Genomic DNA, 14,759 nt, shown 5'->3' on the forward strand with positions numbered 1-14,759 from the left:
TGGCCATGTTTGTGTTCAGCAAACAAGCAAGTTATTAAAACCAAGAAGTAGACTCAAAAGAAGTGGATATAGAACTCACTCAGTGGGATTAGATCCTTGCATGACAACAAAGAAGGATTTTTCCTATGAGTTGGAAAATTATCCATCCGTTGAGTTCACTGACATTTCAGACTACCTGGTGCTGCAGACATCGTTCTACACTGACACACAGATGAAAACCTGGAAGAGCATGGAGTACAGTGGCATGCAAAAGTTTGGGCACCCTTACTGAAAATGTCTGTTACTGTGAATAGTTAAGTGAGCAGAAGATGAACTGATCACCAAAAGGCATAAAGGTAAAGACGAGACATTTCTTTTCAGCGTTTTCTGCAAGATTTGTGTATTATTTTTGTTTTGTACAATTGGAGAGTGAAAAAAGAAAAGGAACACCATGCAAAAGTTTGGGCACCCCAATACATTTGAGTTCTCAGGTAACTTTCACCAATGTTCCAGACCTTAATTAGCTTATTGAGCTGTGGCTTGTTCAAATTCTTCGTTAGGAAAGGTCAGATGATGCAGATTTCAAAGCTGTATAAATTCTCTGACTCCTCAAACTTGTCCCTAAAATCAACAGCCATGGGCTCCTCTAAGCAACTCCCTCACATTCTGAATAATAAAATAACTGATGCTCACAAAGCAGGAGAAGGCTACAAGAACATAGCAAAGTGTTTTCAGGTAGCTGTTTCCTCAGATCGTAATGTTATTAAGAAATGGCAGTTAACAGAAACAGTGGAGATCAAGGTGAGGTCTGGAAGATGAAGAAAACTTTCTGAAAGAACTGTTCGTTGGATTGCCAGAAAGGCAAATAAAAACCCCTGTTTGACTGCAAAAGACCTTCAGAAAGATTTAGCAGACCCTGGAGTGGTGGTGCACTGTTCTACTATGCAGCGACACCTGAACAAATATGACCTTCATGGAAGAGTCATCAAAAGAAAACCTTTACTGTGTCCGAGCCACAAAATTCAGCATCTGAAATTTGCAAATGAACATCTAAATAAGCCTGATGCATTTTGGAAACAAGTCCTGTGGACTGATGAAATCAAAATAGAACTTTTTGGCCACAATGTACAAAGGTATGTTTGGAGAAAAAAGGGGGCCAAATTCCAGGAAAAGAACACCTCTCCAACTCTGAAGCATGGGTGTGGATCGATCATGCTTTGGGGTTGTGTTGCAGCCAGTGGCACACGGCACATTTCATTGGTCGAGGGAAGCATGGATTCAAATAAATACCAGCAAACTCTGGAAGCAAACATCACACCATCTGTAAAAAGCTGAAGTTAAAAAGAGGACGGGTCCTACAATAAGATGATGATCCAAAACACACCTCAAAATCTACAATGGAATACCTCAAGAGGCCCAAGCTGAAGGTTTTGCCCGGGCCCTCACAGTCCCCTGACCTAAACATCATTGAAAATCTGTGGATAGATCTCAAAAGAGCAGTGCATGCAAGACCGCCCAGGAAACTTGTAGAACTGGAAGCCTTTTGCAAGGACGAATGTGTGAAAATCCCCCAGGTAAGAACTGAAAGATTATTAGCCAGCTACAAAAAGTGTTTTACAAGCTGTGATACTTGCCAAAGGGGGGGTTACTAGGTACTAACCATGTAGGGTGCCCAAACTTTTGCTTAGGGGCCCTTTTCCTTTTTTGTCATTTTGAAAATGTAAAAGATGAAAATAAAAAAAAATGTTTTTGCTTAAAGTATAAAGGGAATGAGTCATCTTTAACTTTATGCCTTTTGGAAACCATTTCATCTTCAACTTGTTTAACTGTTCACAGTAACAGCAATTTTGACCAGGGGTGCCCAAACTTTTGCATACCACTGTACAACTGTTTATATGTGTCTGGGTTAAAGATCTGGGGATCAGGACACTACAAGATAGACAACCGTAGACGAATCTAAGTGCAGGAAGAGTGGACCAATGAGCTGCCTTCAGCAAATAAATTTAGAGTACGGTAGAGTACGATAGAACTTTATTGCCTCTGATGGAAATTTTGGGAATAAAACTGGCAAGAAATAGCAGGTGATGGTTCCAGTCTCTGGGTTCGGGGCCCAGCACACTCCCGCTGCACCACTCTGCTAACCTTTCACCCCACATGGGCCTTGAGCTTGCAATCCCTGGTTCAGGGAAAATTTAGGAGTAAAAGTAGCCAGAATTAGCAGAGGATGGTTTTAATCCATTGACCTCTGGGTTATGGGCCCAGCTAACCCTTCACATGATTTGGGTCTCGAGCCTGCAATCCATGGCTCATGGAAAATTTGGATGTAAACGTTGACAGAATTAGCAGAGGATGGTTTCAATCTATCTGCCTCTGCACCCACCTGCTACACCATTCTGCTAACCTCTCAGATGATGTGGGTCTTGAATCCACAGTCCCTGGATCATGGAAAATTTTGGAGTAAATACCTGGAACTCACAACCAATGGTTTCTGTCCATTGGCCGCTGGGTTATGGGTCCAGTACTTTCCCGCAACACCACTCTGCTAATATTTCACCCCACATAGGTCTCGAACCCACAATCCCTGGCTCATGAAAAAATTGTGAGTAAAAGTATCAAGAAACAGCACAGGATGGTTTCAATCTATCTGCCTCTGGTACACTCCTGCTGCATCACCCTGCTGAGCTCACACCCCAGAGCAGACTTGAACCCACACTCCCTACCTTCAGAAGCCAGCACCTTATCCATTAGGCCACTGGTGTGTGAGACTGAAAAAAAGTATAGTTACTCAATAATAGCTAGAAGTTTTTCCTCATACATTTTTCATTCTTACTTTTTATGTCCTCAGTTTGCTCAGCTGAAATACTTTGCTGGGTCTGCACCAAAATTAAACACTGCAAAGTCTGGCTTTAATGTCAGCATGTCTTCATTTCAATCATGAACTGCTCACAAAACATTTTACCCCCACTTAAGTATGTAGTCTTTTCTTTGGAGGCATCTACACTTCCACTCATAACCAATACTCGAGATTTTACACAGGAAAATACAGCTTCGTACTGAATTTACATCGGCTGCATGATCTTGCAGTGGTTAACACTGTCATCTCACAGCAAGCAGGTTCTGGGTTTGAGCCTAGTGGTTGATCGGCAGCCTTTATGTCTGGAGTTTGTATGTTCTCCTTGTGCCTGTGAGGGTTTCCACTGAATGCTCTGGTTTCTTCCTGAAATCCAAAGACGTGGATTCGGTCAAGTGGCAAACACTTCACTCATCATTCATATCGTGAATGAATGATTAAAGAAACAAACGTGCATGTCACTAGGATACCGCTGAGCTAAATGAACACTATCACACTGTCGTTATGGATGGCTGTGTACAAATAAAAACGTGAAAATTACATTTCAACAAAACACAAGGCAGAAAGCCTACAGTTTTTCATTATGATAAAATATTAAATTTCATCTACAAACAAGAGTGATAAAGACGCTCTCCTAGACATTTTGACTGCATCCCAAATCAACACAGGATGCATCCAGCCCTGCTGTCCAGCTTTTTAAAAGGCTCTTAGCAAACGACATCAGTTAATTTTTTACAGGATTTCCACTGTAAGTCAAACGTCAAGTTCCCTGAAGTTCCATGACCTATAATGAACAGAAGAACAGGCCACCTTTATGCTGAGCGACAAAAAACAGCCACAGTATTTTAAACCCATCAATTTACAAGCTTTATCCACAGATGTTTTCAGTACAAAATTTAGTTTTCACTGCTTAAAACCTAGTGAAATACTGCATGGAAAAGATTACCATACTAAAATTTACACTTTATTAGGAACACCCCTACAGCCACCTGCTGTTTTCTGCAGTTCTGTAATCAGCCGATCCCTCGACAGCAGCACGATGCAGAAAATCACGCAGATACAAATCAAGAGCTTCAGTTAATGTTCACAATGTTCAAACATCAGAACGGGAAACATTGTGATCTCACAGTGTGACTTTCTTTCTCTCACTGTGGTATGGGTGTTGGTTTGATCCAGATGAGTATGAGGTTTGAGTATTTCAGAAGCTGCTGATCTCCTGGGGTTTTCACACACAACAGTCTCTAGAGTTTACACAGAATGGTGCAGAAAACAAAAAACACTGAGTGAGTGAGTGACAGTTCTGTGGGTGGAAACAAACGCCTTGTTGATAAGAGAGGGTCAGAGGGAAATGGACAGATTGGTTCGAGCTTTTTTTTGCCAGGAAGGCTATAGTAACTCATATAATCACTCTTTACAACCGTGGTGAGCAGAAAAGCATCTCAGCATGCAACAGCAGAAGAACACATTGGGTTCCACTCCTGCAGCCAAGAACAGGGATCTTAGAATCAACAACAAGTTCCTATTAAAGTGGCCGGCAAGTGTAAACATGCTACAAACAATACTCACTGATATTCCATGACTTGGCCCAAAATATGATCAAATCCCCTGACTTTCCACGTCTGTTATAGATTTTATAAAATTTCCTGATATTCAAGAAATTCGTGAGCCGTGGGAACCCTGTATGTAGGGCCTTTCACCAACCCAAGGACCCTTTACAGAGTAATGGGAGTTTTTCCTGGCCACTCTCACCACAGGCTTGCTCACTGGGGATAAATCTGAGATAAAATTAGCTCATGTTTAAAGTCTTTAATTTTCTGTAAAGCTGCTTTGCGACAGTATCTGTTGTGAAACGCGCTATACAAATAATCTTGACTTGACTTAACGTCACTACAGAAAGAGAAACAAAATCAACCAAAGGAACACAACAGATCGGAGACACAGGGAAGGAAATAACAAAATGCCGATTTACATGAGCATGAAGATAACAGATTTGTTCAAAACACTGAGAAAGATAGAACAGTCTTCAAAATAAACATGTATTTCCTCCTCCTCCTTATCACAGCCACATGAGGAGTGTTATACGTGTTAAAGTAGATGTTCAGGGCACCAAAAGCCTCCATGCACATCATCAAGATCACCATCATCACCACCATCATCATCATCATTACCATCACCATCATCATCGTCATCATCATCATCACCACCATCATCATCGTCATCATCACCACCACCATCATCATCACCATCACCATCATCATCATCACCACCATCACCACCATCATCATCACCATCATCATCATCATCGTCATCATCATCATCATCGTCATCACCACCATCATCACCACCACCACCATCATCATCACCATCATCATCATCATCGTCATCATCATCGTCATCACCATCATCACCACCATCATCATCACCATCACCATCATCATCATCATCGTCATCACCATCATCACCACCATCATCATCATCACCATCACCATCATCATCGTCATCATCATCATCATCATCGTCATCACCATCATCACCACCATCATCATCACCACCATCACCATCATCATCGTCATCATCATCGTCATCACCATCATCACCACCATCATCATCACCACCATCACCATCATCATCGTCATCATCATCATCATCGTCATCACCATCATCACCACCATCATCATCACCACCATCACCATCATCATCGTCATCATCATCATCATCGTCATCACCATCATCACCACCATCATCATCACCACCATCACCATCATCATCGTCATCATCATCATCATCGTCATCACCATCATCACCACCATCACCACCACCATCATCATCACGCGACCTCACCGAACACAGTGAACACAGTAGTGCGTTAGATCAGAGTGAGACAGCTCTCAGGAAACCAGAGGCGCTCGCGTCGCCCAGTCGTGAAGGCGCGAGCGTGTATGAATAAGAGAAACAGGATGTACAAGTGGTGCATGAGGGTCACGTGACGTGCTGATCTCACGGACTGCTCGGTTGCAGTAGTGAGAGGGAAGCAGTGTGATGCACTGTGTGATACGGAAGGTATTTCAATGTGACCCGACAGTCCGCCATACCGCTCCAACACTGCTGCACGGGCACGAGCGCGCGCACGCGCACTGCAATCCGGTGCTTATCAGCGACTGTGCGCGCGCGAGTCCGCAGCTCCGGGACAGAGGTAAAGGTCGAGTTATTTTATACATCTACATCTGGCACATCTGGGTTTATTTATCAACATTTCAGTGGCATTATTACAGGAGATCAACTCCAACAGCGACTCTTTATTCATTTCCGGCATCGGGACCGAATATGAAGTGAAAGTAAATCAGGAACTGCTGTGTGTGTGTGCGCGCGCTCTCTGTAGCTGCTCCACCTGTATTTAACACCGCGCTCACACAAACTTCCGGCCTTATTTCTGATTTTAATACACAGTAATTATGTTTATTTATTTATTTATGATATATTTATATCCAGATGTGTGCGGGTGTCACGCGCACCGTTTTGCCCTATAAACCTCTCCTGAGCGCGTGAATGCGGGTAAAGAGCCCGGGATGCGATCAAACAACCGCAGTGTTTCGAGAACAATCCCCACCTTCAGGACGCGCGCGCGGCTTTAATCATTTATTTATTCATTTATTTATTTATTTATTTATCCTTCACAGTGTGTGCTGATATGCGGTGTGTGTGTGTGTGTGTGTGTGCGCGCGCGCGCGCGCTCTGGTTTGACCCGCTGTAACGGGTGTGAATGCGGTCAGAGCGGGGTCCGGTGCGCCGGGCGGCTTTAATCATTTATTTATTCATTCATTTATTTATCCTTCACAGTGTGTGCTGATATGCGGTGTGTGTGTGTGTGTGTGTGTGTGTGTGTGTGTGTGCGCGCGCGCGCTCTGGTTTGACCCGCTGTAACGGGTGTGAATGCGGTCAGAGCGGGGTCCGGTGCGCCGGGCTGTTTTAATCATTTATTTATTCATTCATTTATTTATCCTTCACAGTGTGTGCTGATATGCGGTGTGTGTGTGTGTGTGTGTGTGTGTGCTGATATGCGGTGTGTGTGTGTGTGTGTGTGTGCGCGCGCGCGCTCTGGTTTGACCCGCTGTAACGGGTGTGAATGCGGTCAGAGCGGGTTCCGGTGCGCCGGGCGGTCGGACGCTGTGTTCCAGATTAAAGTGTCCGTTCTGTGTCTGTTTTAAGTCGCCGGTGTACCGGTGGAGGTCGTGCCGTGTGCGCGCGCGTGCGATGGGTGAATCAAGATCGAATCGATTCTTTTGAACGAGTCTTTTAACCAAATCTGCTCGCACGCTCGAATGACCAAACGAACTTTTCGTTGCCTATTTTTATTCTATTTTTTAATTAACGGCTTGTTTTAGCCACCAGGCGCCTTTTCAAAAAGTTATGTTACATTGGGAAGTCTTATCCATTTATATTTTAATTTTACATGATTGTTCCTGGGGCGGCACGATGATGTAGTGGTTAGCGCTGTCGCCTCACAGCAAGAAGGTCCTGGGTTCGAGCCCCGTGGCCGACGAGGGCCTTTCTGTGTGGAGTTTGCATGTTCTCCCCGTGTCCGCGTGGGTTTCCTCCGGGTGCTCCGGTTTCCCCCACAGTCCAAAGACATGCAGGTTAGGTTAACTGGTGACTCTAAATTGAGCGTAGGTGTGAATGTGAGTGTGAATGGTTGTCTGTGTCTGTGTGTCAGCCCTGTGATGACCTGGTGACTTGTCCAGGGTGAACCCCGCCTTTCACCCATAGTCAGCTGGGATAGGATCCAGCTCGCCTGCGACCCTGTAGGACAGGATAAAGCGGCTACAGATAATGAGATGGAGATGAGATGATTGTTCCTGAGCTGACAGAGATATAGACCACAATGGAAATAAGTGTTTTCACTTTCTTGTGTCATCCATGTATTTTTAATGTATTTACACTTGTTTGTATGTATTTACAGATTGGCAGCTTGTGAACAGGCAAGGCAGGCAACTGCTTGGGGCCCCCTGGCCCAGGGGCCCCCCGAGAGTCAGGGCCCGAGGGCTTATTTATTTTGTTTTTTATTGTTTTTATTGTTCTTTACCATTGTATTTTCACACTTGGGATTTAAAAAACTTTGGTTTCATGCATTTTTCGTTGTTGTCAGATTGTTTATAACATATTGGTGATGAACACTGGTGAGAAGGGCCCCCTGGAAATTTTTGCTTGGGGCCACAACTGACTCTAGAATAGCCTCTGTGTATTTACATTGAATTTACTAAATAAAATCAATCAATCAATATATAGATATATAAATCATCCATCCATCCATTATCTGGAGCCGCTTATCCTGTTCAGGGTTGCAGGCGGGCTGGATCCTGTCCCAACTGACTATGGGTGAGACGTGGGGTTCACCCTGGACAAGTCGCCAGGTCATCACAGGGCGACACACAGAGACACAGACAACCATTCACACTCACATTCACACCTACGGTCAATTTAGAGTCACCAGTTAACCTAACCTGCATGTCTTTGGACTGTGGGGGAAACCGGAGCACCCGGAGGAAACCCACGCGGACACGGGGAGAACATGCAAACTCCGCACAGAAAGGCCCTCGCCGGCCACGGGGCTCGAACCCGGACCTTCTTGCTGTGAGGCAACAGTGCTAACCACTACACCACCGTGCTGCCCAATACATAAATCAGCCATGTTGAATGTGTTAGCTCTGTCAATTAGCCAACATCAGAATCAGAATCAGAACCAAGTTTATTGCCAAGTCCATTCTCACATACAAGGAATTTGCTTTGGTGGTTGGTGCTTTAACAGGTAAGATAGAATTCAGCTAAGACAAAAGTACCTATATACATAGAATAAAAAAATTAGAAGAATCTAAAATATACACATTTGAAAAGTGGACATATTTTAGGGGTATGTGCATGAGTTGTTTTGAAGTCCAAGCTGTACAGTATGACCCAGAATGTGCAAAAAACAAACAGGTCCCTTGATGAAGATGAAGAGTCATGAGATGGATATGAGAAGAAGAGAATATGTGCAATGGGTTAAAGTGAATGTAATGCCTTATTGTAATGCTTTAAAATGAATATATATAATTCATAACAACCAAAATTAATGAATAAAGCAAGGGGAAAATAATATTAATTATGTTTTATTTTATTATCAAGCACAAAACTATCAATAAATCATGATGTCCAGATCCCAGAAAAAGTCAGCCTTGCCTCAGGGCTAATCTCACATGACGTCACACATAGAACCGCCGGTTATCTGGATCATTTTGGTTCATCTGACTCCATGCTTGTTTACTCGCTGAAATTGGATATTGTTAGTCGGAATCTTACAAAAATAACAACGCGAAAGTGCTGCATTGTGTTTGGATGTTCAAATCCATATACAACAGAACATTCAGTTCACAAATTTCCAAGAAATGACACTAATCTAAAGCGACAGTGGGTGTGGTTTGTGCAAACGAAGTGGGCAGATTTCATGTTACCTACTAATAATAAATCTGATTCATCAAGTGTTCATCACCACCAGAACGACCACATGGGAATTACTGGAGCAAAAATGAAACCCATTTATTTAATAAATGACTTTTGATCTGACATTTGGACAGTTTGTCGATTCCCCTATTATCGCCTACTTCATATTTTCTTCCAGTAATTACACTGAATAAGTGTATGTTTTAAAGATTATATTTCTGCATTTATTGAGGTACATGTAAATATTTTCCCTATATTTTGCAGTGACCAGCTTAGAATAAAAATCCACAAACCAATCTGTGTTTCCAGTTCTCTCTGGCTGGTGGTGCGCTATTGGCGGTGAGTGGGACTGTCATGAACTGAGTGAACTGGCATCTGTTTCTTGTCTTGGGGGCTCGAAAAGATAGCCATTTACTCTGGGATATCCTTGATAATCATCTGCCCCTTCATCCGACATATTAGAAGCCCAATCACGATCAGAATTCTCTCCAAAACGTGATTCTACAGTGGGGCAAAAAAGTATTTAGTCAGCCACCAATTGTGCAAGTTCTCCCACTTAAAAAGATGAGAGAGGCCTGTAATTTTCATCATAGGTACACTTCAACTATGAGAGACAGAATCGGGGGAAAGAATTCAGGAAATCACACTGTAGGATTTTTAATGAATTAATTGGTAAATTCCTCGGTAAAATAAGTATTTGGTCACCTACAAACAAGCAAGATTTCTAGCTCTCAAAGACCTGTAACAACTTCTTTAAGAGGCTCCTCTGTCCTCCACTTGTTACCTGTATTAATGGCACCTGTTTGAACTCGTTATCAGTATAAAAGACACCTGTCCACAACCTCAAACAGTCACACTCCAAACTCCACTATGGCCAAGACCAAAGAGCTGTCAAAGGACACCAGAAACAAAATTGTAGACCTGCACCAGTCTGGGCAAGACTGAATCTGTAATAGGTAAGCAGCTTGGTGTGAAGAAATCAACTGTGGGAGCAATTATTAGAAAATGGAAGACATACAAGACCACTGATAATCTCCCTCGATCTGGGGCTCCATGCAAGATCTCACCCCGCGGGGTCAAAATGATCACAAGAACGGTGAGCAAAAATCCCAGAACCACACGGGAGGACCTAGTGAATTACCTGCAGAGAGCTGGGACCAAAGTAACAAAGGCTACCATCAGTAACACACTACACCGCCAGGGACTCAAATCCTGCAGTGCCCCCTGCATAAGCCAGTACATGTCCAAGCCCATCTGAAGTTTGCTCGAGAGCATTTGGATGATCCAGAAGAGGATTGGGAGAATGTCATATGGTCAGATGAAACCAAAATAGAACTCTTTGGTAAAAACTCAACTTGTCATATTTGGAGGAGAAAGAATGCTGAGTTGCATCCAAAGAACACCATACCTACTGTGAAGCATGGGGGTGGAAACATCATGCTTTGGGGCTGTTTTTCTGCAAAGGGACCAGGACGACTGATCCGTGTAAAAGAAAGAATGAATGGGGCCATGTATCGTGAGAGTTTGAGTGAAAACCTCCTTCCATCAGCAAGGGCATTGAAGATGAAACGTGGCTGGGTCTTTCAGCACGACGGTGATCCCAAACACACCGCCCGGGCAACGAAGGAATGGCTTCATAAGAAGCATTTCAAGGTCCTAGAGTGGCCTAGCCAGTCTCCAGATCTCAACCCCATAGAAAATCTTTGGAGGGAGTTGAAAGTCCGTGTTGCCCAGCAACAGCCCCAAAACATCACTGCTCTAGAGGAGATCTGCATGGAGGAATGGGCCAAAATACCAGCAACAGTGTGTGAAAACCTTGTGAAGACTTACAGAAAACGTTTGACCTCTGTCATTGCCAACAAAGGGTATATAACAAATCATTGAGATGAACTTTTGTTATTGACCAAATACTTATTTTCCACCATAATTTGCAAATAAATTCTTTAAAAATCAGACAATGTGATTTTCTGGATTTTTTTTCTCATTTTGTCTCTCATAGTTGAGGTATACCTATGATGAAAATTACAGGCCTCTCTCATCATTTTAAGTGGGAGAACTTGCACAATTGGTGACTGGCTAAATACTTTTTTGCCCCACTGTATATCAAGACTGGTCTAACCACTGCTGCGCACGGGAATGAAATTGATACGTGGATCTTTGTTACATGTGTGACGTCATGCACCCCTTCGGGATCTTCCAGTTCAGTCTCAGCAAATTCTGTGAAAATCAGCTGATTTTATTGATTTTTCATCCATTCATGTCCTTTTGGATCAGCCATGGTTCGAAAACACATGGTCAGTCAACATAATGATTGTTGCTTTGTACAAGGAAAAAAGTGTGGCTTAGGGACATTACATTCACTTTAAATAAATAGCCAAGCTGTTGAGTGTGAGCCAGAATGTGCAATAAAAGTTCACAGAATGAAGATGACCATGAAATGTGCAAAATCACAGTTTAGAGATGAAATGCATTAACGTTACAGATTGGAAGTGTGATGGCCTTATTGATGAGGCAGCTACAGCAGGGAAAAAACTGGCCTTATGGTGTGAGGTTTTGGTTCGAATGGAGCACAACCTCCTACCAGAGGGGAGTGATTCAAAAGGTTTGTGTCCAGGGTGAGACGGGTCAGCCACAATCCTTTCTGCTCTCCTCAGGGTCCTGGACTCGTACAGGTCCTGAAGAGATGGAAGGTTGCAGCTGATCATCCTCTCAGCAGAGCAAATGATGCGCTGCATTCTGCCCTCGTCCCTGGTAGTGGTAGCAGTGTACCAGATAGTGATGGAGGAGGTGAGGATGGACTCGATGATGGCAGTGTAGAAGTGCAAAAGTCTTTGGCAGATCAAACTTCTTCAATTGCCGCAGGAAGCACATCCTCTACTGTGCTTTCTTGGTGAGAGAGCAGTTATTTGTCTCCCACTTAAGGTCCTGAGTGACTATAGTGCCCAGGAAGTGGAAATACTCCACAGAAGTTACTGGGGAGTCAAACAGGGTAATGGGGAAGGGTGTGGCAGAGCTCCTCCTGAAGTCTACAATCATCTCCACTGTCTTTAGAGCATTACGCTCTACGTTGTTCTGCCTGCACCAGGACACCAGATGGTCAATGTCCCCACCTGTAGGCAGAGAAGAGTCTGCACTGCGAGTTGGCCTAGTGGTTAGCGTGTCCGCCTCTCAATTGGGACATCACGAGTTCTACTCGCAGTTGGGTCATACAAAAGACATCATAAAAATGGTACCTGGAGGTCACGTGACGCTGCCTGGGGAATGGCTGCTTAGACTGGGAGCTCCTGACACCATCTAGTAATTTGTTAGTTCAATTTAACTTACTGCTAATAACTTACGGTTTTTATACCTTGGGTAAACGTCGAATGCTATTATGTCATTTCAAACTCCTAAAGAATCTCGAAGGCAGACCGCTAAACCCCAAAATGTCGACAATGCTGGTGAAAAGTCTAGTGCTAGCAAAGATGGTGCTCCTACTACCTACCCATTAGCCACTGAGGTAGCAAGCATGCACCAACTTCTGAAGCAGATGGACACCAGCCAGAAAACAACTTTGGCGGAAATCAAACAGACAACTGCAGCCATAAGCAAGAAATTGGAAGTGTTTTCCGAACACCTAGATAACGTGGAGGCCAGGCTTTCCTCCCTTGAAGATGCCACAGAAACGGCTAGGGCTAATCCTCCGGCCCCTATGTCTGAGCTGGTGCTAATGCAGAAATGGGTGGACGATTTGGAGGCTAGGAGCAGACGTAATAATTTGAGAATTTGTGGTTTCCCAGAAGGATGCGAAGGTGATAACGTCGTCGGCTTTTTGGAACAAGTACTGCCAGAAATTCTGGATCTGGAATTTCCTAGGAGCCTTATCATTGAACGTGCACATCATACTCTGTTATAACTATTATTTGAAAGTGCATAACAAGTAAATCCCTTTCCTCTTTTTCCCACATTGGAATAATTATTTAAGCAGGACATTTTTTGGGGGGGAGCTATGTTTTCTGTAGACATTGGCTTCTGTTCGCCATTTCTACGTACAAGTTTGGACATGGGAAAAATATGTTTGTGATGTGATGTTTGCGCTACCCATGACCTGCTTAGCAGGCGATTTCTTGATGGTGTCAAATGTCTTGTAGCCTTGAAAGTCAGTTTTCGCAGACATATAGTTGTGTTAGGTGGAGTAGTTCCGCACTCGTAATGGAGTGTTTCTACTACAGTGTTGATATGTGTGTATGTGTTTTTTCTTTTATGATTATTTTTATGTTTTGTGTTGAGGCCGCGCTTAGTCAGTGCTTATTTCTGAATCAAGTAGGTCTACATAAGCAGTGATCAAAACTGGGGGTGGAAGTTCTGTAGTTGGAACACAAAGGGCATGGGCCAATTGATTAAAAGGAAGAAGATACTTAATACATTGAAAGCTAAGAAATATGACATTGTTTTTCTCCAGGAAACCCACCTTTCAGAACTTGACAACAAAAACCTACACAGAGACTGGGTTGGGCATGCTTATTATTCAGTGGGCTCTAGTGCAAGCAGGGGGGGTCACAATTCTAGTTCATAAGCATCTACAATTTAAAAGTAGCAAACTATACACAGATGACCAGGGGAGAATGATCATTATTTTAGCAGAAATTGAGGGACAACCATACATCCTTGCTAACATATATGCCCCAAATCTAGATGAACCATCTTTCTTTGGCACTTTAGAATGCAAAATAGCCGAGATTCAGAATGGACAGAATTACCCAGTCATTATTGGAGGAGACTTCAATCAGGTTTTTGACATGGTTCTAGATCGTAGCCGCCCCTCAAAATCAAAACAGCACAGATCTGTGGAAATTTTGATTAATATTTATAAAGACATGGGCCTGGTTGATATATGGAGACTGCTGAATCCCACTGGCAGGGACTATACTTTTTATTCTGCCAACCACAGAGTATACACTAGGATTGACTATTTTCTAATTTCACACCCTCTTATCCCTTATGCAATATCAAGTACCATAGGCTCCATTTTAGTGTCAGATCATGCAGAGGTCTCTCTAATCATAAAACAACCAAGTAAAATAGACAAATCCAAAAGATGGCGTTTAAAATCCTCTTTACTTAAGGACACAATTTTCATAATGCAGCTACAAGAACAGATTACACTATTTAAAGATACTAACATTCTGACAGCCCCGTCCCCAGGTATTGCCTGGGAAACATTAAAGGCTGTCCTTAGGGGGTTCATAATTCAATATGCTCATAAAAAGAAGGAAAAGACAGCAGAACTTCTTGTCTTGGAGAAAGAGATGAAGAGTGCTGAAAACATTTTTAAAGCTAACATGTCTGACAGTAACTTGCGTATACTTACCCAGCTGAAATACAAGTACAATTCTTTATTGTCTCAGAAACTGGAATTTTCATTGTTTAGAACCCGGCAACATTTTTTTTGAGGGTGGAGATAAGGCAGGGCGTA

The 14,759-nt window shown here is 43.1% G+C and overlaps 2 protein-coding genes across 2 annotated transcripts in view; one reads left to right on the top strand and one right to left on the bottom strand.

Annotated features, from left to right (window-relative positions):
• Positions 1–5,740, bottom strand: part of LOC132886192 (V-type proton ATPase subunit F-like) — a 59,509-nt gene extending 53,769 nt beyond the window's left edge. The window contains exon 1 of the mRNA XM_060920765.1: positions 5,672–5,740. The gene's annotated coding sequence lies outside the window, so the exon portion shown is untranslated. The remainder of the gene's footprint in view (positions 1–5,671) is intronic.
• A 120-nt stretch (positions 5,741–5,860) lies between these two features.
• Positions 5,861–14,759, top strand: part of LOC132887241 (cytochrome c oxidase subunit 6B1) — a 29,955-nt gene continuing 21,056 nt past the window's right edge. The window contains exon 1 of the mRNA XM_060922759.1: positions 5,861–6,023. Within this exon, the coding sequence (XP_060778742.1) occupies positions 5,870–6,023 (154 nt within the window). The 5' untranslated portion in view covers positions 5,861–5,869. The remainder of the gene's footprint in view (positions 6,024–14,759) is intronic.

This window comes from Neoarius graeffei, chromosome 5 (genome assembly GCF_027579695.1).
Source record: "Neoarius graeffei isolate fNeoGra1 chromosome 5, fNeoGra1.pri, whole genome shotgun sequence".
NCBI classification, from domain to species: domain Eukaryota; kingdom Metazoa; phylum Chordata; class Actinopteri; order Siluriformes; family Ariidae; genus Neoarius; species Neoarius graeffei.